Source organism: Taudactylus pleione, unplaced genomic scaffold (assembly GCF_031769625.1).
Source record: "Taudactylus pleione unplaced genomic scaffold, aTauple2 ptg000181l, whole genome shotgun sequence".
NCBI lineage: Eukaryota > Metazoa > Chordata > Amphibia > Anura > Myobatrachidae > Taudactylus > Taudactylus pleione.
Window position 1 is genome coordinate 5,465,628 of NW_028284583.1, and position 27,329 is coordinate 5,492,956.

Here is a 27,329-nt window from a genome sequence, read left to right on the forward strand (position 1 = left end):
GGAAGGCACCATACAGTATTCTTGAAGACCTGCTTATGCACATCGCCAAAGTCTATTCACAACTGGGCTGCCAGAAAGGACTACCACATAGCGTTCCACATACGTACTATATGACCACATACACTCGTCAGAAAACTTGTGGATTAATGCAAATGCACAACTCACTAAACTTCATTTGAACACCCCGGTACCACCTACATTGTCTTTTCTGCCGCCAGAGGAGATGCGACCAAGATGTATACAGTATATGACCATGCATTGCCGTAGAGGCATACGCTCCTGAGTATGCACGGTGCAAACGGAAACAAGATCCATCCACAAAAAGGACTTATATTCAAATCTGCATCAGCCTCTTAATTATAATACTAATTGAGTAATTGAAAAAAAAGTTACATAGTTCAAAAACAACGTAATAAAAAGGGAGTAAAAAATAGACAAAAGTTAGATTGATCAGGTCATCAGTAGTTGAATTTGGAAGTAATGTGTATTTATACTAATATAATAAGAATGTTGTGTCCATGGGCGTAACTACCATAGGTGCAAGGGGTACAATTGTTATGAGGCCCACATATACATGTGTTTATATAAATTTTTCACCATTGGGTGGTACATAGGGTACCTTACAAACTTTTGTTATGGGGCCTTCAAATACCTAGTTAGGTTGTGTCTTTCTATTTGAACTGATTTATATGAAAACTGCATAATTTTGTAATGGAAACTCCAAGAAATAATCTGCACTTTGTTTCATCTCGATCCGTAAAGTTAAAGCTGAGCAATAACAAAAAAAAAATATTAACATCATCAATGCAAGAGATAGGTATGACACCATGCGCATGGCCAGTAATGGGTGGGGGGAGCGGTGCTTTGTGGCCCACGTTTACTTGAATAGGATAGGCTACATAGCGGTTTGTGCACAGAGCACACATTGACATTGGTGTGAGTGGTGGGTGAAGGCGCTGCTCCACCAGTCTGTATAGCGCTGCTGGTCACAACTCTTGCGACAGGGCCCCTATACAAATCAATACAACTAGAACACCTCAAATAAAAAAATGTTGGCAGAAGCGATTTTATCTTGGGCAAACCTGGGCAACAGTTACTTGTATATATAGATATAATTATCATTATTTGATGTTTAAAAGTATTATGCTATGCTTGTTTCTCTCTTTTCTCTGTAATGGATTCATAGCAGTCCTCGTTCACTCTAAGGCTATCTAAAATAAATGGCATTTACAGCTCTGTTGCTAACATCAAAAAGACATTAAACTTTCGTAAACACCCCCTTGGTGTCCTCAGAGCAACAATAAAAAGTAATCAATAAAATAACAACACAGGTGTGGGTTCCTTTTGCACTGAGCTGTTAGCAGCTGTGTTCTATGCACATCAGGATTTTGCATTCATGGTGTGCCTTTAGAACTAATTAGCAACATTAGAGGTAAAATGTTTTAAATATAAATAACATCTATATAGGTATCTGCCCTCATGAGTTTACAACATAGAAGCAATGGGGAACATGATACACATGATGTGAATGGCCAAATATTCTCTGTAAAGCGCTGCGGAATATGTGTGCGCTATATAAATAACTGATAATAATAATAATACACAAGGTGTGAGAGGACAGGGACCTTCCAGTAAAGAGTCTATATGAGTACTTGGAGGTCAATTCTACTGTACGCTTAAAATAAATGTCTCCTTAAAGCATGGGCAGAAAAATAGTCATAAGATTGCATGGATGGACAAAAAGTAAAGGATAAGTAATAAATTCCCTAAGGGTTCTATTTTTCACAATCGGCAACTAAGATGTGGATGGGTTGTGATAATATCAGGCAAATTTGCATTGAGATATTTGAATACATCACAAGGATGTACCAAATATCGTATGTGGGGACAGAGCTTATGAAAAAGCTCTGTCCCTGTCGCACACTTTTCAGGGTATCTGCAAAAGATATACCCGGCTACCCGGCAATCCTCCCTGCTCAGCTTATCTGTGAATCCGGTCAGATGGTCTCCGGGCTCCTACACTGTGACCCTGGTCAGCTGCTCTATGATATAAACTAAGATGTTGGCATAGAGCAATTGACTGGGGTCACAGTGCAGGAGTCTGGAGACCAGCTGATCGGAGTCCCAGAGGAGCTCACTTTAGCACCGATCACTGGTCCCTGGATGCAGGTAAGTGTGTTTTTTTTAACTATTTTTTTGTTAAAGTGATCAGGTTGTGGTCTATTTAGACCACAAAGCTGATAACAGGGGTTGGATCTATTCTGCCTGTTAGAGTAGAGCAGGAGTCGGGAAAACAGGGGTAAGTCTGGATTATTATCACAGGGCTTTTCCCAGGTATTTTTTACAATTTAAATTTTGTAACTCTGAGCAGATCACATTTCCCATTACAACTATGGGAAATGCGATTTGCTTACTAAAAATAAGTGAATTGAAGGGCTTGGAGTAGTCTTTTATGAAAACTGCGCCAAAAGCCCTTTAATACATTTAAGTGAAAACACCATTTTTCTAATTTTTTAAATAAAAAAAAGAATGGTAAATAGGGCAGTAAATGAGAATAGAAATATGGGACTCAATCCTATTTTGTGCGAGTTTGTGAATATGAGTTAGTTTCATGAAACTCGTATTCTGTACATCACACAAATGTGTGTACATGAGATATGTGAGATTCAATTAGAAATGCCAATTTGCATTACTCGCGGCATGGTGTGTGACTTCTCTATAAAATGTGACCTGGGAGAAGGGTATGAAAAATTGGGGAAACCATCCAGGATCCCAAAAAAGTGACATCTGAGACAGCAGGACAATATAGAAGGCTCATAGTGGCCATAAGGAAAGTACTGAAGGTCTTTAAAAGGTGTCAAATGGCTGATTCTTGCACTTTTTATGAATAGTTAAAAAATGATAGCAAGCCAGTGTTTGTCATCAAATTACAGTCTTTTCCTGCATTTTGGGGTACAGAAAGATATCTGTTTAGTAGTTGTTCAGTGTTTTTATACAAGTTTGTAAAACGTTGGAATAAACACTTTTACCTCTCATTTGCAAGTTCAAAAACCCCTCACCCATCAATACAACCTGTCCCTCATCAATTAACAATTATTGAGCTTTTTATAGAAATTCACCTAAAAGCTGACATGTCTTTATTATGCTATTTAAACCCCTTCAAGGGGTTCTGTTCTGTCCCAACATTTTTACTTTTAAAATAAAGATTTTCATTACCTTTCAGGGTGGTGTACACACAAAAAAAATTTAAAATCAATGCATCTTTGGAATTGTCAATCATCTTGTCAATAAGCTTCTCCCTGATATCTTGTATTTGTAATGGTGTGATGCCTAGGACTGAATTTAAGTACATTGTGCTTTACAAATGAAGCAATGGATGGAACCAGGGGCATCACGTTTTTAGGTTGAGGAGAGCAATATACAATTTCAAATTGGCACACCCCCCTTTCCAACTTACCTGTTGCTGGGTTTGAATATCTTTGGTCTAGCCTGTTGTCATGGTGATGGTCCTGGGTGTTCTCCATCTTGTCTAAGGGAAAACCAGCAGGTCTCTGCCAAGTTAACAATGGTGCCTGCTTCGTGAGGACTGACTGGGGGGGCGGAACAAATAAGGAGGCGGTACCATGGGGTAGGAGGTTGGCACAATGGAAGAGGAGGAGGATGGGACCACTGGGGAGGAGGAGGCGGCAAAACCGGCATGGCCCCTGCACTGCACGGAGAAGGAGTTGTAATTTGCAGACTTTCACCTGACAATCTTCCCCTCCTCCATCCAAGATCAGTACATTGACTGGCACCCCTCTCAAATGTTTGGGAGGGTTGAGTCACCCCCTTGCCCCTCCCCCATTTCGAAGCCTACGGATGGAACAAAAACAATCAAAAACACATTTTTACATTTCTATTGATACAAATTATGCTACTTTTTCTTTATTTCATTTTTATATTTTTGGCTGGTAACATTAGTGCTTTATTAGCACTTTGTTAAGACTTGTATAGTTATAGAATTTGTGCTATGTTTGTGCTTAGGATTTAGATTTGGCTTATTTTGGTAACACATATATGCAGTGTTAATGCTGCAGCATTAGTAAACATTAGTAAACTGATATAAATCGTTAAGATCATTATTGATTCAGATGGAAGATGAATGCAGATGACCTATACTGCCCTTTCTGTGGTCTCTGGAGACTGCTCTTATAGCTCACCTTGTGTCATTGGAAGGGATTCACCTGCTCAGTATGAGCTAAAAGCAGCTAGATCTTATCCAATTTGGCCACTTACATGTGTGTCCATGATGGACTAATAGCAAGTGACTGGCATAAGATTCTTGTTTTCTACTCTAATGCTGTTATTAAAGTTATATCTTTAGATTTTTGATTTGCGCTGGTAGTAGGACCATACAGGATTTTGGATTAATGCTATAAGATTATTATATTAATATTGAAGTTAGGTTGATGGCTTTGTTTTAGTGCCCAGATTATAACAATGTATCTTTTGCCTTCCTATGATGCCTTCCTACCTGGGGTCTGAGATACAGCCTCTCCTATCCAGACTCCTTTAATAGTTACAGCTGGGTATACAGACAGGTACACAGGGTTCTCAGATGATATGGTGAATTGGATTGCCATATCATCTGGATCACCTAGTGTGTATATGCTATGCGCGGTCCTGTGCAGCCACATTGTGGTTGTTCCATCGTCGTGCTTGCATGGCAGATGGTGCGACCCAGTCACCGACAACCAGGAAGGTGAATGATGCAGGTGGACGATGTATTGGGTGGTCAGACACCAGATCATGCAGTGTGTACCGACCACCCAATATATCGTTCCATCGGGTGTCGGACTGGCGGGTCAGATAATGTGTACCGGCCATCTATCTTGTTCGCTCAAGGCAAATGCTTGTTTTACCAATTTATTAAAATGGCCATGCCTTTACATATAGTGGTGAGAATGAATGAAGTTGGCAGAGTCTGGCAATTGTAACATTAATTCTGATCAAAAAATGGTTTGAAACATGCAGAAATATTGTAACTATCTGGTGTTCATTATCCTTGATGATGTAATATGTTATTATGGCTCGCTTTGTTCTTGGTATTCTAAAGTATTCTACATCTCCCTGTTTTTCCATTTGCATAAGTGAAACACCCTTCCTCTTTCATGTTTTTATTTTTAGAGGACAAATACATCCTGGTTATCAGTAGCTCTATTTCCTAGGATTTGCCCTAATTCTATACAGGTTCTCCTCTCCAGAATTTGTGGGATAACCCTACGTAGACAAATGCTCCATGCCTAGGGCATGGTACAGTATGTATTATCTCTGTGTAAGTTTGATGTTGAGAATGGAAATGAAGTGTCTCTGTGCTCTCATTTCGGGAAGCTGCACCTCTTTATGTATATTTATCCACATATATATATATATATATATATATATAAAGGAAACATGGTTATAGGCTGCAACTTGACTGGTGCCATGGTTGACCTGCCTGTCGCTGGCTGTACTAGACTCAGATACAAAGTTATGTAACTTGCAAGGGTTAATATTGATAATTATTTATATTGATGTAAATATAATGTATCAGATATCTTATCTGGGAAAATGATCATCCTTAAACTTCCGAAAACAGTAATAGAAAACTAAATAGAGTAACTGATGTTTTGTTTTTGTTATACAGGTTGAGTCTCCCATATCCAAATATTCCGAAATACGGAATAGTCCGAAATACGGAATATTTTCAGCATGACTGATATAATGAAACCTTTGATTTTTGATGGTTTAATGTACATAAACTTTGTCTAAGGCACAAATTATTAAAAAGATTGTATAAAATAACCTTCAGGCTATGTGTATAAGGTGTATATGAAAAATAAATGAATTTCATGTATGTACACAAACTTTTTTTGATGCACAAAATTATAAAAAATATTGTCTAAAGTGACCTGCAGGCTGTGTGTATAAGGTGTATATAACACATAAATGCATTCTGTGTGTATATTTGGGTCCCATTTCCAAGACATTTCATTATAATATGCAATTATTCCAAAATACGGAATATTCCGATATCCAAAATAACCCTGGTCCCAAGCATTTTGGATATGGGAGACTCAACCTGTAATACAGATGTAGCATGCTTCTTTGTGACTCAGCTCCTGTGACTGGATGTATCTATCACACCATTTGACTTTAAATGCCACACTTGCTAAACAAAATAATGACCACTGTTAGCAACAGAGGGCCTAATACAGAGATGCACGTCATTCCATATTTACATACATCCCCGATGTTTGCAGATCTGTGCACACACAGGAACCGCACTGCATATGTGCAGATCTATCTGCAATATCGCTCGCAGTGCCCTAAGAACCGCAGCATGATTGACACACTTCTGGCTTTTGAAGGCTATGGCGGGCAGCGTTCCATGTCAACCCTATTTTCTGGCCATGCCAAAGCCAGTGCCTGCGACCTTGGACACAGCTTTACAGGCCCCGGCAGCAGGATTTCAACAGGCATCCTGAGCAACCTGAGGGTTACTCAGATGTCTGATGTTTACGCAGTTGATCCGATACTGCGTCTTCGGATGCAGCAGCGGATCACAGAAGCCGGCTGTTGGCGTCTTTTTACTAAAGTCACCTCCTGCGACTTTGGCATCATTTCACACAGCCGCTGCATACAAAGACGCAGCCGTTTGCCTTTAGCGTCCAACTCTGAATAAGCCCTAGAGTTGGGTACATATGTAACATATATACCTACCTGATAATGCCATACGTACCAAATAAACATACCAGGCTTGTATTTACACCTACAATTTGAATTGCCTTCCTTTGGTGCTATTTCAGGTGATATTGACACTTTAAATTAAACTGCTATTGAACAATTTATCTTCTGCAAAGCTGATGAGTGTTTACCTGCTTGAGTTAGTGCAGAACCTAATTGCTCTAAAACTTGGACGATATACAAGAAAGGCACAAGCATGTGACAGCTAGCTACCTTTTGATGTTCTATGCTCCAATGAACTGTGTTTATGCAACAGAAAGATGCAGAATGTCTCTGTGATTCTGGCAGAAAAACCTGCAGATATTTACTGGCGACAGTCTGCAGCCATTCTTTTCTCTAGGAGAATGTGCTGATGGATTAAAATAGAAAACAGTCACTAAGAGTTAGTTGCCTTAATCAAAGACAGCTCAACTCAGGACTGCAGCCTGCTATACTGAAAAGACATGTCCAGATTAACTCAAGTCCAAGATTAGTCCTTGTCTTTTTGAGGAAAATGCCTTTTTCTTCTATTGTCCCAAGTAATGGCTTACTACAGCAAAGTCATGTTATTTTTAATCCTTTAAACATTTTTGTGTCTGAACAAAATAAGATAAGAGAAGGAATGCTTTTTGTGCAATATGGTGAATGTGATGATAGAGGTTTAAAAATTACAAACACATAAATGTTGCTACCCTATCAAATGATTATTGGCTTAGTCTATACGCAAAAAGGAATTGTATTAATTGTAAAAATTCCATGCAGTCTGAGGTCCGTCGTCAAGTAAGTCATCGTTGACAAGGCCATTAAAATATCTCTGTGTTTTGTGCTATAACATCTCCTAAATTCCTACTCATGTTATAGTATGTGTATATATTTACTAGAAACTATATAAAAAGTTGGATTTCTATAAAAGGAAATCTATAGCTGAATTCCAAATGGCTCCTTAGCATCTAAGCAAAGTTTAATATTCATACGCAAATGTCACACAACAAAAACCCTATGCTGCTATGTTTTACTGGGAGAAAAATATACACACATAACTCCCAAAAACAACATCATAACTCACAATATACTGAATGACTTGTTATTTAAAATCACTGGTCTAATGAAGTCTCTCATACAGTACCATATTAGTTCTATTTTGTGAATGTCTTTTCTGTGTTAATATAATACTTCTTACTGGAATTGGGAATGACAAATCACAGTGGTTAGATAAAAACTCAGATTTTATATTAATTTAACTACTTATTTTTGCAGATGTTAAGGATTTTCTGTTAATATTTTCATGATCCAAACAGCACTGAGTAAAATGGCGGCATTATTAAAATAAAGTTTAATAAACTATAACAAATAAATAATAAAAAATAACATAATGGTTTTTTTGTGTAATCCAACTTAAAATTCCAAGCCTAGTAGGCATATTTAGGGGTCTATTTATGAAGACCCATTTGAAATGACTCTGTTATATGAATATTTATCAAATAAAGTCACTGAGCAACTGAACAATGCTGGTGACACTGGCTGGTACTGGAAGACCAACTCAGGATTCCAGTTATAGATTTTTTTAAATAAACAATTTTTTAAAACAAAATTTTGGAGATAAAAGGGCCTATTGATATAACTAAAATGGCCTGTTACACATGCGGAAACACTAGTTTAAGATAACGGGCCATTCATCATCAGGGGTCCAATAGGACCACCTGATATTCAGCAAACTCCAAAAACTGAAAGTTTTCGGAGTTTGCCAGTGAGAACAAATGCCATATTCAGATGGCAGTTGTTCTCAGAGCCTTACTCCTTCCTATGGGAATAAGTACCAGGAGATGTGAAGAGGGATTCCTCCACCCCCTCCTCACTGTCTCCCCAGTGGCTTTGCACATGCGTGACCTCAGGAGTGCAGGTTTTGCGGTGCGGGGCCCCCTGGTTCCAAGGGCTCATTATAATTACACCTATGTATGCCCTTGTTCTGTGAGCTCACATTCTGCATGACATAGGAAAAATGTAACATACTATAGAGGAAAGTAATGAAACTGTGACCTTTGTGGCAATATGTTTTATCTCTGTAATACACTGGCGAGGTAGCCTGTTATTCAGTTGATATTTTAATTGCCTATACCTTTTTCCCACTGGAACACAAGCTTTTAAAGTTATGCCAAGATTTGTTTGGCTCTTTAAAATGATATAAGCCTAAACAAAGGTATTTGTGTACATAGTACCTCACAATGGCATCAAATCAACACATGAAGCGGATAAGTGTTTCACACATGAAAACAAATGCGAGTCAAATGCTCCATACCAGTGAACTTGAAAGGGATTTATTTAGTACAGAAAGACGTGGGCAGTATATATAAAATGAAGCATTTTCCACATCCTTTATCAACCACATTCTTCATTGTGCAGCTACCAATGTATTCACTTGTGCAGCAACAATTTATTTTTCCAAAGAAATACAATTTTACTATGAAGTAGAGAAAAAAAAATGAAACATGGTTTTCACAATTTAAAATCATGAAATTGCATCATACTTCCTAACTAAGTTGTCCAAAACCACTAGAGCAACAGATCTCAAGGCTATAGGATATGAGTTGTGACCATTAGTAAACAAATACTGTTACACTTATTATTTGTGACTCACCTAGGGCTCTATTTACAGGTTGAGTCTCCCATATCCAAATATTCCGAAATGCGGAATATTCCGAAATACGGAATATTTTTGGCATGACTGAGATAGTGAAAACTTTGATTTTTGATGTTTTAATGTACACAAACTTTGTTTAAGGCACAAAATTATTAAAAATAAAGTATAAAATGACCTATAGGCTGTGTGCATAAGGTGTATATGACACATACATGAATTTCATATATGTACACAAACTTTGTTTGAGACACCAAATTATTGAAAATATTGCATAAAATTACCTGCAGGATGTGTGTATAAGGTGTATATAAATCATAAATGTATTCTGTGTTTAGATTTGGGCCCTTTTCCTAAGACATTTCAATATGGTATGCAATTATTCCAAAATATGGAATATTCCATTATCCAAAATACCCCTGGTCCCAAGCATTTTGGATATGGGAGACTCAACCTGTATTAACATTATTTTTCCAATGAAATACAATTTTACTGTGAAGTAGAGAAAAAAAATGAAACATGGTTTTCACAATTTAAAATCATGAGATTGCATCATACTGTAAGATATTGACTGTGCAGAATGAAAAACTAATGATTCATAATGAAATGGGTTTATTGCATTGTTTACCATGTACCATGATTAATTCAGAAGATTTCCATTATTTCCTAACTAAGTTGTCCAAAACCACTAGAGCAACAGTTCTCAATGCTATAGGATATGAGTTGTGACCATTAGTAAACACCTACTGTTACACTTATTATTTGTGACGCATCAATTAAAATAGTGACATAAATAAAACCAGAATTGCAAACATCAAAGTGAAAATCAAAGTGAATAATAGTTCATTTGTCATTTACATTCAAAGTATACTAGATAATTAATTTCCTTAATTTCTTTTGCACATATTCAACTTATTATAAACTGTAAATTATACTACATTCTTGTGCTACATCCAGCTGCTATGTGACTTGAGATCAGTTGCATTATGTGTTGCCATCCCTTTGGAAGGCATTCCCACTGTAGGCCTGATCCAAAGGTAAACGCAGTGTCGATGCCGGATGCAAGCGGTCAATGTTTTAAGTCTGCGCATGCGTCTGAGTCACACTGAGCATACGTCCGATGGTTACTGCTGGATGACGCAGACCAATTTGGGAAAGAGGCAATTTCATTGGCCTTTCCTGGGTGGTAAGAAAGGGGGTGGCTAGCCAGACACAGGCGTGTAGTGGTCAGCGAATGCATCTTGTTTCCTGGTTGCACTGATTTTGACCGCCACGTTCCGGCAGACATTTTACGCCTACATAGAATTATCGCCACAGCTGGTGGGCGTCTCTGTACGAATCCCATCGACTGTGGTGTTGGCATAAAGATGCTGTCGCACTGTGAAACAAGATGCAGTCGCGTCTGCATTAGTTTCCAAGAACCATGAATTCATTCTATTGTGTGGTTGGGGCTGTACTGAGTACTGAATAGATTTAGGAAAGGCTCGCTTTGGCAACATGCCTCATAGTTGACTACTTTCCGGACTATCAAAAAAAACCAGATAGAAGACATTCCCGTGCTGGAGGCAATAGGAGGTCCCTGTATCCAAATAATTATCTTCTTGGCACTGTAGGGCTGATTCTGAGTCACACGCAGAGTGGCTGTAGTTGTGGGCAGCCTGAAGTACTACCTTATGCTAATGACAGTATCCGATCAACTTATGTGGGCTTTTGTGTAAGTGGTAAGCCGTGCCACCCAGTTCACGCCCCCAAACACCCTATTTCATGGCCAAATTGTGTCCGACTCAGAATAGACAGACATACCCAAAATTGCATAGATTTGCATTTGTGCGTGTGCTGTATGCATATATTCCATTTGCAACCGTGAACAGAGATCTGTGCAACTCAGTGTGCTACTGATCCAAGGCCTAAACTTTATACAGGAGCATACAAAAGACAGAAAAATGAAAAGTTTTTTTGTGGCATTGCACTAGGGACTGTTTACATATGTGCGCAGACCAGAGTGTTTTGGCTCTGGTTTTAAATCATTGTTGTGTTTTGGAAAAACTACACTCAAGTGTTTTGGTTTTGGTTTTACTTTTGGTATTGGATCTGGATTTGTTTAAAAATTTATAAAAATTTAAAAACAGCTAAAATCTTGTCATTTGGCCCTATTTTTGTGTTGTAGCACTTTGTATACAGATTCAGAGACTCAGTCGCACTCAGAAATACAAGTATTGCATATCATATGAATCAGCACCGTCCTAGTCCCATCGCATTTCAAATTAGACGCATTTTCGGCAAAGAGGATGCAAAAGAGATGCCCGGTGCAAGAGGGTCTTTTTAGCGCGACTGCAGCAAAGATGTACAAGGATTCATGTGTAGTATTGCAGCATGAACTACAGCCCGCACTCTCTTCATACACTCTCTTGTGTGAAATGGCACCTGAAATCACAAGGAAAGGACTTACATGCAATCCAAAGCATTCAAGATTCATTTTGAGATCCGAACTTGATGAGTAGAGCTGAGCCGGGTCTCGGTTCGACTTGGAACCCCAAAGTTCGGGTGTGTTCAGTTTTTAGCAAAACTGAACTGTTCAGCTCTAGTTTATAGTGAGCACACCATTAAAACATCAATATTTATTAGGTTGATATGTAATGAGGGAATACAACTAAGGGACTTCAATAGGTGTAAGCAGCCTACCAACTTCCTAGAGTTACCCCGCAACCTAAATAACAAAAGATACAAAATATATGGTGGGGTAATGATTTGGCGCTACCTTATTATAAGCCTAAAGCTGGGCATCCACTATACAATTTTCTGTCCAATATCTGTTCAATCTGGCTGGTTGGAATGAAACCCTGGTAATGTATGGGAGCACATGACAGTCGTCCATTTGCTCACAAACACTGGAAAATAGCCAAAAACGGTTGTTCAGACAAACACAAATGTAACCAATTTGAACAATTGTTTTTGTCTATTTTTCAGTGTTTAAAACCATATGATCGACTGTCATTAGCTTCAATACATTACCATGTTTTCATTCCAACCAGCCAGATTGGAAAGATATCTGACAGATAATTGTATAGTGTATGCCCAGCTTTAGACATATATTGAAATAAAGAAGTACATGAAAATGGAAACAAATTTCCGCAGACTTTTGGTCTAATGGTTGGAAAATTACCCTGTGAATTCCAATCTATCACCTAGGTGTAGAAATGATTGAATACACTTCTCCTGGGAGGGATTCTGCTGCACCTCATCTTTTTATGTCTAAGTGAAATAAGAAAGGATGTCATACATTCATTGAACCAAATGACCATATTGTAAATAATACATACTTGCCAACTCTCCCTTATTGTCAGGTAGACTCCCTGAAATAGTAGTAATCTCCCTGTCTCCCTGTAGAGTCTAACAATCTCCCTGATTGCACCTAATCCCTATTACGAAGCTGTTATATGTAAAAAAAAAACCTGAGATATATACATTCAAATGGGATCATTAGTATAATTTCCCTGCATTGGTTATAAGGCACAATGATCCCTATGGCTACATGCATTTTCTGAAAAGTATCCATCAGTGTGTTTTCATCACCAAGTAGATCTCACTAACTGCTTTGGGGCTCATTTACATTTGTATGTGAATCAATTTTATGACACGCCTCTCAGATGTAGCAGTACACACACACTTTAATGTGCACTCATAGGTGTTGCTCTCACAATCTACCTGAAATGCTTTTTCGAAAGTAGACAAGTATGAAATAATATAGTCATCCAGATTGTCTAACAACAGCATCTACTGTAGTTCAGTAAAACAGAACATACCAAAAACAAATCCATAGAGGCATATTTCTCACAATCTGCATTTTTTAAACAGATCTGACAATTTTTTAGGCCTAAATTCACATCATGTAAATGTGAATAGTCTTGAAAATTTAGTATCAAGCTCTTGCCAAGAGACTTGCTGTGATAAGTGCCCTTCCTGGCATCTGTGTGCATACTGTGCAGGCATGGCCGTCAGCTGGCAAATTTGTCAGTGGTGGGTGACGGAGAAAGATCCGGATGACCCCTCTCAGAGAGAAACCCAGATACAATAGCCCATAGGCTACCACAGGCTAACATCAAGTTCAGTTGGCATTAACTACCGGGGCTACAGTAAGCATTCCAGAGCTTGGTAAATCCGACTACATAGCTGCTTTCATAGAAACTTATGGGGACTGCTTTGCAGTCTGAAATAAAGGGATCACAACCAGGGGCAGAACTATGGCAGATAATGGAGGCGCCTACCACCGGGCTCCAGCTCTGAAGGGGCACCTCCTCCATTCTCCACAACATATTCACTCCACTGTCACGGCCGCCCAATACATGGCACCCCTTCCTGGAAGCCACCAAACACTAGTGGAGAGCTCCATGCCTTTGTGTATCTGTAGCCTATCTGCTTGCGAATTGTTACATTACAGTGACAGTGGCTGTGACGGGGACGGGGGGGTCTCCAAATTATAACTTGCCTCCGGGTGTCTGGGATAAATTTATGCCACTGATAACAACATATATCAGATTAAAGATTAGTATTTTATCCCACTGAAATAAGTCTGGGACCTATTGATTACTGTGAGTCTCTGAATTACTGTACGTTAACAGCACAAGACTTAAATGACAATATAGTATTTGGCATGGAGACTCTTTAATATAAATGCAAGTTTGTAATTTAGCACAAAGGTCAACTAAGCTTTACTTCTGTAACGTTGCAATGGATCATTGTGTGGACAAAGTTTAACTAATGAATTCAAAGCGTTAATGTTTCTGAAAATCTTAAAAGATGTGATTTTGACATTAAAGTCTTCTGGTTTTTTTTTCAATGATGTTTAACTGTGTTTTTGATACGTGTCTTTTCATTTCTAGTTGAAAAATGAGAGTTGAACTCTCTTCTTGTAAATAGCTAGAATTTAAAAATAGCTGTAGGCACATATAATGTAGACGTGCATGTCGGCTAGATCATTTTTCTGTTATGAGATGAATGTTTATATGTAAACAAGACACAAAAATGTTTGAAATTGCAAAATGACAGTAGTGACATTTATCCCAGTTTTGTAAGTTGTGCATAGTTCTGTTTTAGACATATATACAGTAAATATTTTGATACAAAACTTTGAACCTTCTAAAGACGGAGTTAGAAAGCATATTTGTACAGTATGTATTAGCATTAATATAATTTTTGATTAAGCCTCTATCCTTAATTTCACAGAAATAAAAAATTTAAGTAGAAGGCAGTATGTATTCATTGAAGTTAGGAGTCATCACTGGTTTCACAGTAATAATTTTTAACTTGATCTGCCATTTTTGTGTGAATTTACTATATATCTAAGCATGTCCAATATTATATATGATGAGATTTAGTAGATGTGCAATATTCCTTCAAAACATGAAATTAAATTTTTTAGATGAATGTTGGTTACAATAAAAAAATAACTGCCATCATTACCATTTCTATATGTAGTTGTTAAGCCACGGGTGTGACTCTTGAGGGTATTAGTCCCGCAACAGCCATGAGGGCTGGTATATCTTGGCTACATGCAGCCGTGAAGCAGCTTTGAGAGCTGATATGCCTTGGCTTGATGGACCTGAGAGCCATAAGACACGATGCGGCCTTTGGCCGTGCAGCAGCCTTGAGGGCTGGTATGCCTTGGCTTGCTGTGGCCTGTGGGCCGTAGAACAAGATGTGGCCTTGGGGTCATGCAGCAGTCTTGAGGGCTGGTATGCCTTGGCTAACTGTTGCTTGTGGGCCGTAGGACAAGATGCGGCCTTTGGGCCATGCAGCAGCCTTGAGGGCTAGTATGCCTTGGCTTGCTGTGGCCTGTGGGCCGTAGGACAAGATGCAGCCTTTGGGCTGTGCAGCATCCTTGAGGGCTGGTATGCCTTGGCTAGCTGTGGACTGAGGGCCGTAGGACAAGATGTGGCCACTGGGCTGTGCAGCAGCCTTGAGGGCTGGTATAACTTGGCTAGATGCGGCAGATGAAGGACTAGTGCCACAGGAGAGACACAGGCATTGGTACGCAGGATTGCATACTTTGGACGCTGTAGTGTGGCCTGTGTCGCCGGGTTGACAAAAGCAGCTGATGTTGGAATGCGGCCTGTGCCGCCGGGTTGACAAAAGCTGTTGATGCTTGAGTGCGGCCTGTGCTGCCGGGTTGACACAAGCAGCTGATGCTAGAGTGCGGCCTGTGCCGCTGGGTTGACACAAGCAGCATACACAGGACTGCACACTCTTGGACACAGAGTTCTGTCCGTGCCACCTGGATGACAATAACGGCAAAGGACAGGTATGTGGACAGTGCCGCCTAGATGACACAAACGGCAGGTAGATGGTATACCAACTGTGCCACCTGGATGACACAAATGGCAGTATAACAATATAGACAGGAGATCTGGAGCTCGACTGGATAACAGAAGACAATGCCAGAGCTGCGTTCGCACCAGGAGGAAATAGATGCAAGAGCCAATCCAGATCACTCCCGGAATGATGGACAGAAGATAGGAGGAGTTTCAGCGAATGCTCATTCGGCGTTCATCTAGCCCTGCATTTGCAGTGCAGAGGCTTGTGACAGTACCCCCCCATTGACAAGGGGTTAAAGAACCCCTAGACCCTGGTTTGTCTGGAAAGTTCTCAAAGAATCTTCTTTTCAGGGTAGAAGCATGCAAAGACCTTTCCAGCACACAGGATTGCTCCTCTGGTCCATATCTCTTCCAGTGGACAAGAAGCTGCAGACATCCTCGAGAAATTCTGGAGTCAAGGATCTTCTCCATCACAAACTCATGGCGCCCCTGGACGAGCACTGGTGGAGACCTGACTGAACGCCAAGGAGTAAATCTAGAGGAAAAGAACACCGACTTCATGAGGGAACAATTAAAGTATTTTTGATCCTAAGGGTACTTGGCAATTTCAGCCGAAAGACCACAGGATTGACTTGTGCAATGATTCAAAACAGGCCAATGAATTTCGGGCCTAGCTTTTGTGACCTTTGGCGTAGATTAATTACAGCCAGACCAAGTCTCCCACTTTGAAATTACAGGGCCTTCAATGCTTGTCCGCCCACACCTTGGACCAACCAGATACTTAAAGGAGAGAATGGTGCTCCTTCCTCCAGACTGACCGTTACCTTGAAATGGAAGATGATGGAGTTCTGGTTGTTGAGGATTCAAAGGAATTACTCCTTGGGTGCGTCCCACAACTACAGTAAAAAGGAGAGACGGATGAAGCAGAATGGCAAGATTTGTTATACGCAAATTCTGCAAAGGGCAGAAGTGGAACACTTCGAAACAAAACAGTGGAGGTACTGTTCCAGGGACTGATTGGCCCGCTCTGTCTGACCATTGGACTGTGGATGATAGCCCAAGGATAAGCTCACATTGATACCCAGATCAGCACAGAAGCATCTCCAAAACCGGGCAACAAGTTGCATCCCACGGTCCGAGATGATGTCTGATGGAAGCCCATGAAGCCTGAAGACATGCTGTAAAAAATAGTGCTGATAATTCTTTAGCAGATGGTAACTTGACAAGGGGAACAAAATGCACCATTTTGGAGAACCGGTCCACGATGGTCCAGATGACAGAACAACGGGAAGGCACCGGGAGATCAAAGACAAAGTCCATCGCAATATGGGTCCACTGCTTAGAGGGCATAGGCAGAGGACACAGCAGACCTGAAGGAGTAGTCCGGAGAGTCTTATTTCTAGAACAGACATCACACGCCAAAACAAACTCACGAATTTCATGAGACATGGACTACCACCAAACAGAATGAGACAGAAGTTCCAAAGTTCTAGAAATGCCTGGGTGACCCACCGCCTTAGAAGAGTGAAAATCCTTCAACACAGCTTTGCAAAGTCTCTCAGGGAAAAGAGCACACCTGACGGTTTTTCAAGAGGGGCTTCAGTCTGACAAGCCCTGAGAGAATCTGCCAGTTCCTGGTCACAGCAAAATGGATCCTGGAAGCCGGAATGATGGTCTCTTCTGAGGCCCTTGCAGGATGACTCACAGAGAAACTTCAAGACAGGTCACCCACCTTTATATTCTTAAACCCAGGCTGGGACAAAATCACATAATTTAACTGGGTGAAGAATAGGGCCCAGCAAGCCTGCCTCGCATTCAACCTCTTGGCTGTTTCAATGTAGGCCAGATTTTGTGATCCGTGAGAACAGTCACTACATAGTTAACCCTCTAACCAATGCCTCCAGTCCTCAAAGGCCCATTTAATAGCCAAAAGCTCCCGGTTGCCAATGTCATAGTTCTTCTCTGCTGAATCGAATTTCCATGAAAAGAAAGCACACGGATAAACCTTGCCATCTTTGACGTCCTTCTGCGAAAGGATAGCGCCCACTCCAATCTCAGATGCGTCCACCTCGACGAATGGAAACTCTGGAGACAGGAGCAGACACAAAAGCCGCCTTCAGAGTGTTAAAGGCTTGAATGGCCCCAGACCAATTAGCGACCTCTGCTTCCTTTTTTGTTAAATCAACAATGGCCGAGACTATGGAGGAGAAAGAATTAACAAACCTGTGGTAAGAATTTGCAAAACTCAAAAACTGCTGGATGGCCTTCAGCGTGATGGGTTGTTCCCAGTCCAAGATGGTCTTTACATTGCCAGGATCCATGGAGAAACCTTGCAAAGAAATAATGTAGCCCAAGAATGAGACCTCCTTCACGTCAAATTCGCAATTCTCCAGTCTGGCATATAAATTGTTATCCAGTAATCTTTGCAAGATCTGCATGTCTACGATGTTCCTCCACGGACTTAGAATTTGATGTCATCTAAATAGACCACTGCAAAGACTCCCAAGAAATCCCTTAACACCTCATTAATGAAATCTTGAAAGACAGCTGGGGCATTGGAGAGGCCGAATGCCATAACAAAATATTCAAAATGTCCCGAATGGGTTTTAAATGCTGTCTTCCACTCATCCCCTTCTCTGATGCGAAAGAGGTTATATGCGCCTCTTAGATCAATTTTTGAAAAGATGGAAGTCTCACACAGCTGGTCAAAGAGAACGGAGATGAGTGACAAGGGACATGCATTCTTGACTGTGATCTTATTCAGTCCACGGAAGTCAATGCAGGGTCGAAGGGATCCATCCTTGTTCTGGACATAGAAAAACCCTGCTCCTACTGGGGATTTAGAAGGACAAATGAATCCCTTATCCAGAGACTCTTGAATATATTCCTGCATAGCTTTATCCTCCGGAATGGATAATGCATGTAATATGCCCTTAGGGAGCCTGGCACCTAGTAACAAATTGATGGCGCATTCGAAAACAGGGTGAGGCAGCAGAATATCAGCCCTTTTTTTGGAGAAAACCTCGGCTAGGTCACGATAAGGAGCAGGAATTGATGAAGACTTGGATGAGATGGCAGTAGCAAGACAAACAAGTCGGGACAGAAACTGGGAGAAGCAAGTAGACCCCCATTCCAGAATTTCACCGGTTTGCCACTGGATCATGGGGTTATGTTTTTTCAAACAGGGTAACCCTAAAACGACTGGAGCCAGCGGACACTGACGAAGGAGAAACGACAATTCTTCCCAATGCAGAGCTTCAATGGACAATTGCAGAGGAGGAGTCCGGAAACCAACTGGGAGTTTGGAAAGACTTGTCCCATCCAGACCGATAACCAACACAGGAGTGGATAAAGGCACGGGATTCAAACACAAGGTCTTGAAAATGGACATGTTCATAAAATTATCCACAGCTATACTGTCGACAAATGCAGGAATAGAGTTTTGAGCATTGGGTATGTTAATCACTGTGGTAATAAGGACAGAATTTTCTGCGGAGATGGATGCAAGGCCTTGATGTACCTCCCCTTGCTCATCTAGACCTTGCCTTTTCCCGACTTTACAGGACAAAGCTGGGCTACATGTCCTTTACTGCCACAGTAAAGGCACAGACCCAAAGAACGTCTCCTACATTTCTATTTGGCTGGAAGACGAAATGCTCCCAATTGCATCAGCTCTACAGGCTCAGATGAAGCCATCCATAACGGAGATCATGAAGGAAGAGAAGGTAGACTCTTTTCTACTCTGCGCTCCCGGATTCGCCGGTCAATGGGAATATCCAAATTCATGAGATAGTCCAAAGAACTCGAAGAAGGTTACTGGACTAGAATATCCTTTATTTGCTCTGACAATCCCCAACCAAACTGGCTTCGTAAGGCTGGGTCATTCCAGCCAGCATCGACAGCCCATTTACGGAACTCCATACAATAGTCCTCGGCCGCTCTGTTCTAGTGTTTCAAAGACCTAAGACTCGTCTCTGCCATAGCCGCTTTATCTGGGTCATTGTAGAGTAGGCCCAATGTGGCACAGTCTGAAGTGCCATGCTAGTGGAGAGAAGACCGAAGGCCCAGGTCTCTGGGTCTCCCTGTAATAAAGAAATAATAATACCCACTTGTTGGGCCACAGAGCTTGAGGACCTGGGTCGGAGCCTAAAGTAGAGCTTGCAGCTCTCTTTGAAATGTAAAAAATCTTTACGGTTCCCCGCGAAACAATCAGGCAGATACAACTTTGGTTCTAATACAGCAGGGGCAGAAGCACCTCGAGTTTCCTCAACCCAAAGGGAAAGTCCTTGCACTTTCTGCATCAGTACCTCGATCTGTGCGGCCAGAATCTGAGCATGGTGTGACTCTCGAGGGTATTAGTCCCGCAACAGCCTTGAGGGCTGGTTTGTCTTGGTTAGATGCAAGCAAGTTATTTCAGGATGTCTTCCAATGCCTAAAACTAAGCTGATCTGCAGGCACATGCCGATATGCACCAGTAGGGGGCAGGCAGAGCTCCAATGGATGAGTAGTGAGTTGGAGGATCATCTGTCACACTGCACCTGCACTGATAGTTACTAGTTTCCGCTAAGCACATTTTCATATGCCATGGTCTCCAATGTAGGTCTGCAGTGATTTGTGCTTTGCAGTGATTTCTGTTCTGCACTGATTTCTGTTCTGCAGTGATTTCTGAAACCACAGTGATTTGGGAAGCTATACTGATTTCTGTCCTGTAAGTCACTATGCCTGTCTGGACTGTCATTTACTTCTAAATTGCATTGTTATCCATGTGTGAATGACCAATGTGTTCCTCGTCTAAGCTTTCCCCCATTAGTATACAACGCCATTTTATCAAACAGTGAGGTCCTTTTCAGGATCAATGGAATGGGGTTATAGGTGAGGCCAATATAAAAATCGAGGACTGCAGATGTACTTCAAGGTGTATTCTTCAACCCAGTCAATGGCGGGTATTCCAGCTAGTACACAATAAAGCAGCATGTACTATTTATACACTCAGGACCATAAATATTGGGACATTGACAGAATTTTCAGATTTTGGCCTCTATTCACCACCACAATGGTTTTGAAATGAAAGAAACAAGATGTGCTTTAACTGCAGACTTTCAGATTTAATTTGAGGGTAATTACATCCAAATCAAGTGAACGGTGTAGGAATTACAACAGTTTCAATATGTGCCTCCCACTTTTAAGGGACCAAAAGTAATGGGACTATCAACTCAAAAGCTATTTCATGGACAGGTGTGAGCTATTCCCTCGTTATTTCATTATCAATTAAGCAGGTAAAAGGTCTGGAGTTGATTCTAGGTGTGACATTTGCATTTGGAATCAGTTGCTATCAACTCTCAATATGAGATCCAAAGAGCTGTCACTATCAGTGAAGCAAGCCATCAGTAGGCTGAAAAATCAAAACAAACCCATCAGAGAGATAGCAAAAACGTTAGGTGTGGCCAAATCAACTGTTTGGAACATTCTTAAAAAGAAAGAACGCACCGGAGAGCTCAGCAACACCAAAAGACCCAGAAGACCACGGAAAACAACTGTGGTGGATGACAAAAGAATTATTTCCCTGGTGAAGAAAAACCCCTTCACAACAGTTGGCCAAATCAAGAACACTCTCCAGGAGGTAGATGTATATGTGTCAAAGTCAACAATCAAGAGAAGACTTCACAAGAGTGAATATAGAGGGTTCACCACAAGATGCAAACCATTGGTGAGCCACAAAAACAGGAAGACCAGATTAGAGTTTGCCAAACAACATCTAAAAAAGCCATTACAGTTCTGGAACAACATCCTATGGACAGATGAGACAAAGATCAACTTGTACCAGAGTGATGGGAAGAGAAGAGAAGGAAAGGAACTGCTCATGATCCAAAACATACCACCTCATCAGTGAAGCATGGTGGTGGTAGTGTCATGGCATGGGCATTTATGGCTGTCAATGGAACTGGTTCCCTTGTATTTATTGATGACGTGACTGCTGACAAAAGCAGCAGAATGAATTCTGAAGTGTTTCAGGCAATATTATATGCTCATATTCAGTCAAATACTTCAGAACTCATTGGACGGCGCTTCACAGTGCAGATGGACAATGACCCGAAGCATACTGCAAAAGCAAACAAAGAGTTTTTTAAGGCTAAAAAGTGGAATGTTATGCAATGGCCAAGTCAATCCCCTGACCTGAATCTGATTGAGCATGCATTTCACTTGATGAAGACAAAACTGAAGGGAAAATGCCCCAAGAACAAGCAGGAACTGAAGACATTTGCAGTAGAGGTCTGGCAGAGCATCACCAGGGATGAAACCCAGCATCTGGTGATGTCTATGCGTTCCAGACTTCAGGCTGTAATTGACTGCAAAGGATTTGCAACAAAGTATTAAAAAGTGAAAGTTAGATTTAGGATTGTTTAGTTTGTCCCATTACTTTTGGCCCCTTATAAAGTGGGAGGCACATATAGAAACCTTTGTAATTCCTACACCGTTCACCTGATTTGGATGTAATTACCCTCAAATTAAATCTGAAAGTCTGCATAAATCACATCTTGTTTGTTTCATTTCAAAACCATTGTGGTGGTGAATAGAGGCCAAAATCTGAAAATTCTGTCAATGTCCCAATATTTATGGACCTGACTGTATATCAATACAACCATTTTTCACCCTGCCGTAAAATCAAATAAGCACTTGTTATTAGAGATGTGCAGGTTTGGATTCCTGAAAAACGAAAACACCCAAACTTAGGAGTTCTAAGTTGAACTGACCCATGCTTGGGTCTTTCCATCTTGCTTGGATCTCAAAATGAAGCAAAACATAATCTTCCTGGCATCGGATCTCACGTGTTTTGGATTGCATATTAAAGTCCCTCCTTCATGACCGGGCACCATTTCACACTGAGACCGGAGGGTGAGGGACTATGTACTGTGTGAGGCACAAAAAATGCCATAGCAGTGGACTGCAGCACTGATTGAAACTAAAAAAAACCCACTGGGGCACTTTTTCTAAAAAAAAAATTTGGAGCACTGTGTTAAAGGGGCACTGTGAGGCACAAAAAACACCATAGGAGTGTACTGCAGCACTGTGTTTGTTGTTAAAATAAAAAAACCTACTGGGGCACTTTTTTATAAAATAAAAAAACACTATTATAATGTCATTAGAGTGCCACCATTATAATACGAATGCTGTGAGGCAGTTTGTTGTGTGCTCAGGCACAGTTAAAAGACCTCTCAAGAGCATGCTTTTCTAGACATACCCGACCCCATCATCTCAGTTTTTTATTACCTTCCAAAGATCCACAAAAACTCTCCCAACCTACTGGGTAGGCCAATCATTTCCAGCATCAATTCCTTATCTGCCAATTTATCCCAATATGTAGACACATTTCTACAACCATGTGTAAAAGTACAAAATTCCTATATCAGAGACACCCTAGCATCTTAAACAAACTACAACACATAGAATGGGTTCAGGCTCTCTGGTTGGCTACAAGCAATGTCACATCCCTCTATTCAATAATTAGACACACACAAGGAATAGCCAGTGCCAAACACTACCTAGACAGCGACCCAGAAATGACATCTACACAACGTGACTTAATCATCAAGGGCATTCTCTTCATATTGATGCATAATTTGTTATGGTTTGAGGACAACTTTTATCTACAGGTCACCGGAATTGTGATGGGGACAAGGTTTGCACCAAGTTACGCTAACCTATTTATGAGCTATTGGTAAGACCAGTACATTTGGGCCAAGCGAGAAATGGACGCAAATCTCATCTACTGGACCAGATATATAGATGATGTGTTTTTAATCTGGCATGGTGGTGAATGTTTAGTGACAAATGTCAATGACAATAGTCACAATCTACAAATCACTACGAAATCCAGTAAAACGCAGGTTGAATTCCTTGATCTCAAAATCTTCATCTCAAATAACTGGATTCACACAAACACATACCATAATACAGTGAATGTTAACAGTTTCATTTTAGTGTCCAGTGTTCACCACCCAGACTGGTTGAGTAGTACCCCAGTAGGACAATTCAAGAGGATTAAGAGAAACTGCTCCAGATTTAGCGATTTCGAAAACCAAGGGAATAAACTAAGATCACAGCTATTAGAAAAACAATACAAAGCAGAAATGATAGATAGGGCATTCCAGACAGCTAAAGGAGCAGATAGAAGCTCTCTCTTGGAGTACAAACCAAAAAAATGAAAGAACCACCATCCCCAATGGCATTTACTTTGTTGCCCAATACAATAGTCAAGTCAATCAGATCAAGAAAATTGTTAGGAAACACTGGTCCATTCTACTACGCAATGAGTAACTATCTACTGCACTACCACCAAATTCAAAGGTGGTATTCCAAGAGGCACCAGATCTCAAGGATAAACTAGTCTGAAACCACATTGCACGATAAAACCCTATCCAGACCACCCTAACGAGTAAGTAAGAACAATGGACGTGCCACAACAAGGGGCTTATTTAAATCCTTGAATGCCCCTGCAAAAACAATACATAGGGAGAACCATCTAACAACTAAAAATTAGGATCAACGAACATTTACAAAACATTAGGAAGGGCATGAAGGAACACCCTATCTCACATCATTTCAAACAGTTTCATCATTCAGACCCCACATCTATCGACTTTGCAGCCCTCAAGTCCAAAAAAACCCAACTGGAGGGGGCGATTACATTAACCAGATCAATAACGAAGAACTCAGACTCATGGTCATCATGGACACCCTGTCTCTTATGAATTTAAACATAGACAATGAAGTAAGATCCATTATTTGCAACTAACCTTTAACTAATGACACAAGGGAATTTTTCTTTAATTACAGTAGTCACAATTGATCCTAATCATGGAAGCATATATCATTGTTGATTATTTCAGTATAACTGATATACATATTTGAATATCATTTTTACTCAGTATAACCACCACTAAGAGATGGTCCCTATTCAGAATCTCAACATCCGTTTGGTTCATTCATGTATAGTACTGTATTGAGAATCTTAAGGGATCACACTCGCTATTATGTTGATCCCCTTAAGTAATTACAATAGCATGTTTGTTGATCCAATTATGTACAATAATCTAATTCATTTGATGTTGTGAATTAGACTGCTGCAACAATTCTACCTCATGGTGTACATATGTGTTTCAAGCAATAACGATTTATTATCATTACCCACAGTTTTATCTTTATATACATTTCCCTTGCAATGAAAAAGGTTTATACTATTTTTAATATGCATTGAGAAACCATTTATTCCTCATACAATATGTATCCTATGCTGTCAGAAGAGTTTGACACATAATGAACTTAGAAATAACAGACTATGGTATTAAAGTAAAATGAGCCCCCAATTATTAAAGTAAAATAATTGTGAAGTCTGGGCCTGATTCAGACCCGGTCGCAACCGGGTCGATGGTGGCCCAGAGCGCATGCACACGACGGAGCCAGCGACGGGTAATCCGTCCCTCTGGGTCTTGCACCAAAGGGGGCGTTCTATCGATGTTGAGTGACAGCATGCCCCCTTTGGTGGGCGGGTCGGGGGGGGTGGCTGCCCACATGGAGGCATTCCTGTGGGAACGCCCAAGTGATGTCAGTGGGAGAGCTTTCGGCTCTGTTTGAACCGAAAGCTCCCTGGGGCTTGCGGCCATGAGACCCTACCACATGGATCTCGTCGCAAGCCTGATGGTCGCAATGGTCTTGACCATTGCGACCATCATCCTGGCCGCTCGCAGTAGCTGTGGGCGGCCAGGAGGCCGCTCCATAAAAAAAAAAGACGCCCTGATTCAGAGTGAGCGCTCTGTCAGAGCGTCCGGCTCTGAATCAGGGCCACTGTTCAGCTTACTTGGAGCTCCAAAGTCCAAAATATTTATTCGCATAAAGAATCCAAAGAGTACCGCTCATACAATGCGCATGAGCGGCTGTCACCAACACAAAGCTTCAATTCTGAATTCACTGACTTGCAGGGTCAGTGTGGTACTATTTACACACAGCAAACAATATAGGAGTAACCTTAGAAACACAGTACAGTTTAGATACACTGGTCACTACACAATAGGAAACAGGTAAAAACAATGCTTTCAACTACCTTCCTGAGTCATGGTAACCTCTTGCTTGTCATCAGCCATGAGTGCTTATGTCTTCAGGTGATTGCCACTCAGAGTGGCAAAGTGGCAGCTAACAGGTTACAGTTAAAAAAACAGGTTCTTAGGGGAAGCATATGCATTTATCAAACAAGCTGTAACTACAAGCAACGTTTTATAAAACAATATGTTCACAAATCTGTGGTCACTTTGAAAATCAAATATATTTTCATACATGGAATTGCAGTGTGATATTTACACATTGTTATGTTGGAAATTGTGCAATGTTTGTAAAGAATATAAACACTAATATATATAAATGTACAGAAAGTTGTTTATTATTGTACTTCATTCAATTTTATTTTTTTAACTTTAACAATGGTTACATCTCATGATCTTCTCTTATCACTATTTATACCCCGTGAAGATGTGTGACATACGATTCTACCAATAGTGTACAAGCTTGCACGCAGCCCACCAATCAAGTTCCCAAACCCAAGAACCCAAACCCAAGAACCAAGCAGAGAAAGGGCAGGATAAAGATGGCACCTTAAGGAAAGCCCCACGTGGGCTGAAATGCATTGGTCCGGTCTGCTGGAGGCAGAAGGAGGAAGAGGGAGCCAGACATTGTGGGAAGTGGCATGTGAGTCTCCCAAGTGGAGGAGGTGCCCGGTGGAGATCCATTAGATCAAAACCAGTGACATCCCCTCCCCAGGCAGATATTACACCACTGATGGTCCTAAGACCTAGGGAAAAGTCTGCAACAGGATGTAAGCTCTGGCCCGGGCATCAGCTGGTCTAACCCAGTCCGGAGTCCCTGTCTCTGATCCCAATGGCACTCCTCCAACCTGCCCTGAAGATACCCAGGCAATGAGCATAACCACCCACAGATTGTATTTACAGAGACATTTTTCTTTGCAAATAAGGGTGAGTAGCAGGATGCTGCACTGCACCCCAGACATCCACTCCTCTGCAATCCTCCAAGAGGATCAGCACCCAAAGCCGGAGCATCTTCCAATTACTACATAAGATTGCTGATTCACATGTTTATTCCTCCTGTGTTATTTTCCCAACTACTGCTTACTAACTGCCTCCGGACTGACATGAGTAATTCATTGCTGGACTTATAGTACATATTATTTCTGGTTCTACATATCTGGAGTACTAGTGCTAATTTGATCATTTATGCCTTTTGCCACTGTGTTTTATTCTTATTTTTCACCAGTAAATGTTTCTGCATCTATTAATTTTATTGAGTGATTTATCTATAAACGAGCATATTATTATCATCTATTTATATGGCGCCACAAGTGTTCCGCAGCCCCTTACAAAGTACATAAACAAATAAGTGACTTACAGTCAGGGCCGGCAACAGAAATCTCGGGGCCTGGTACACTGATGTCTCTGGGGGCCCTACCTTCTTACCACCACCCCGATCCCACACATTCCTTCCCTACATGTGTGATATGTGATGTGTGATAGCCTTTAAATAAAGTAAAAGTAAAAATACAGTATGTCTTACCACACTGTCACTGATGTTGCAGG

The 27,329-nt window shown here is 40.8% G+C and overlaps 1 protein-coding gene across 4 annotated transcripts in view; it reads left to right on the plus strand.

The window, feature by feature from the left end:
- The window catches only part of SUGCT (succinyl-CoA:glutarate-CoA transferase), a 1,290,705-nt gene that overhangs the window by 997,663 nt on the left and 265,713 nt on the right, over positions 1-27,329 (plus strand). The window contains exon 13 of one of the 4 annotated variants that reach the window (XM_088476063.1): positions 26,212-26,260. The exons of the other annotated variants lie outside the window; for them this stretch is intronic. Coding sequence (XP_088332189.1) covers positions 26,212-26,238 — 27 coding nt within the window. The 3' untranslated portion in view covers positions 26,239-26,260. Of the gene's footprint in view, positions 1-26,211; positions 26,261-27,329 lie in introns of those variants that run through there. 4 annotated transcript variants of the gene reach the window in all.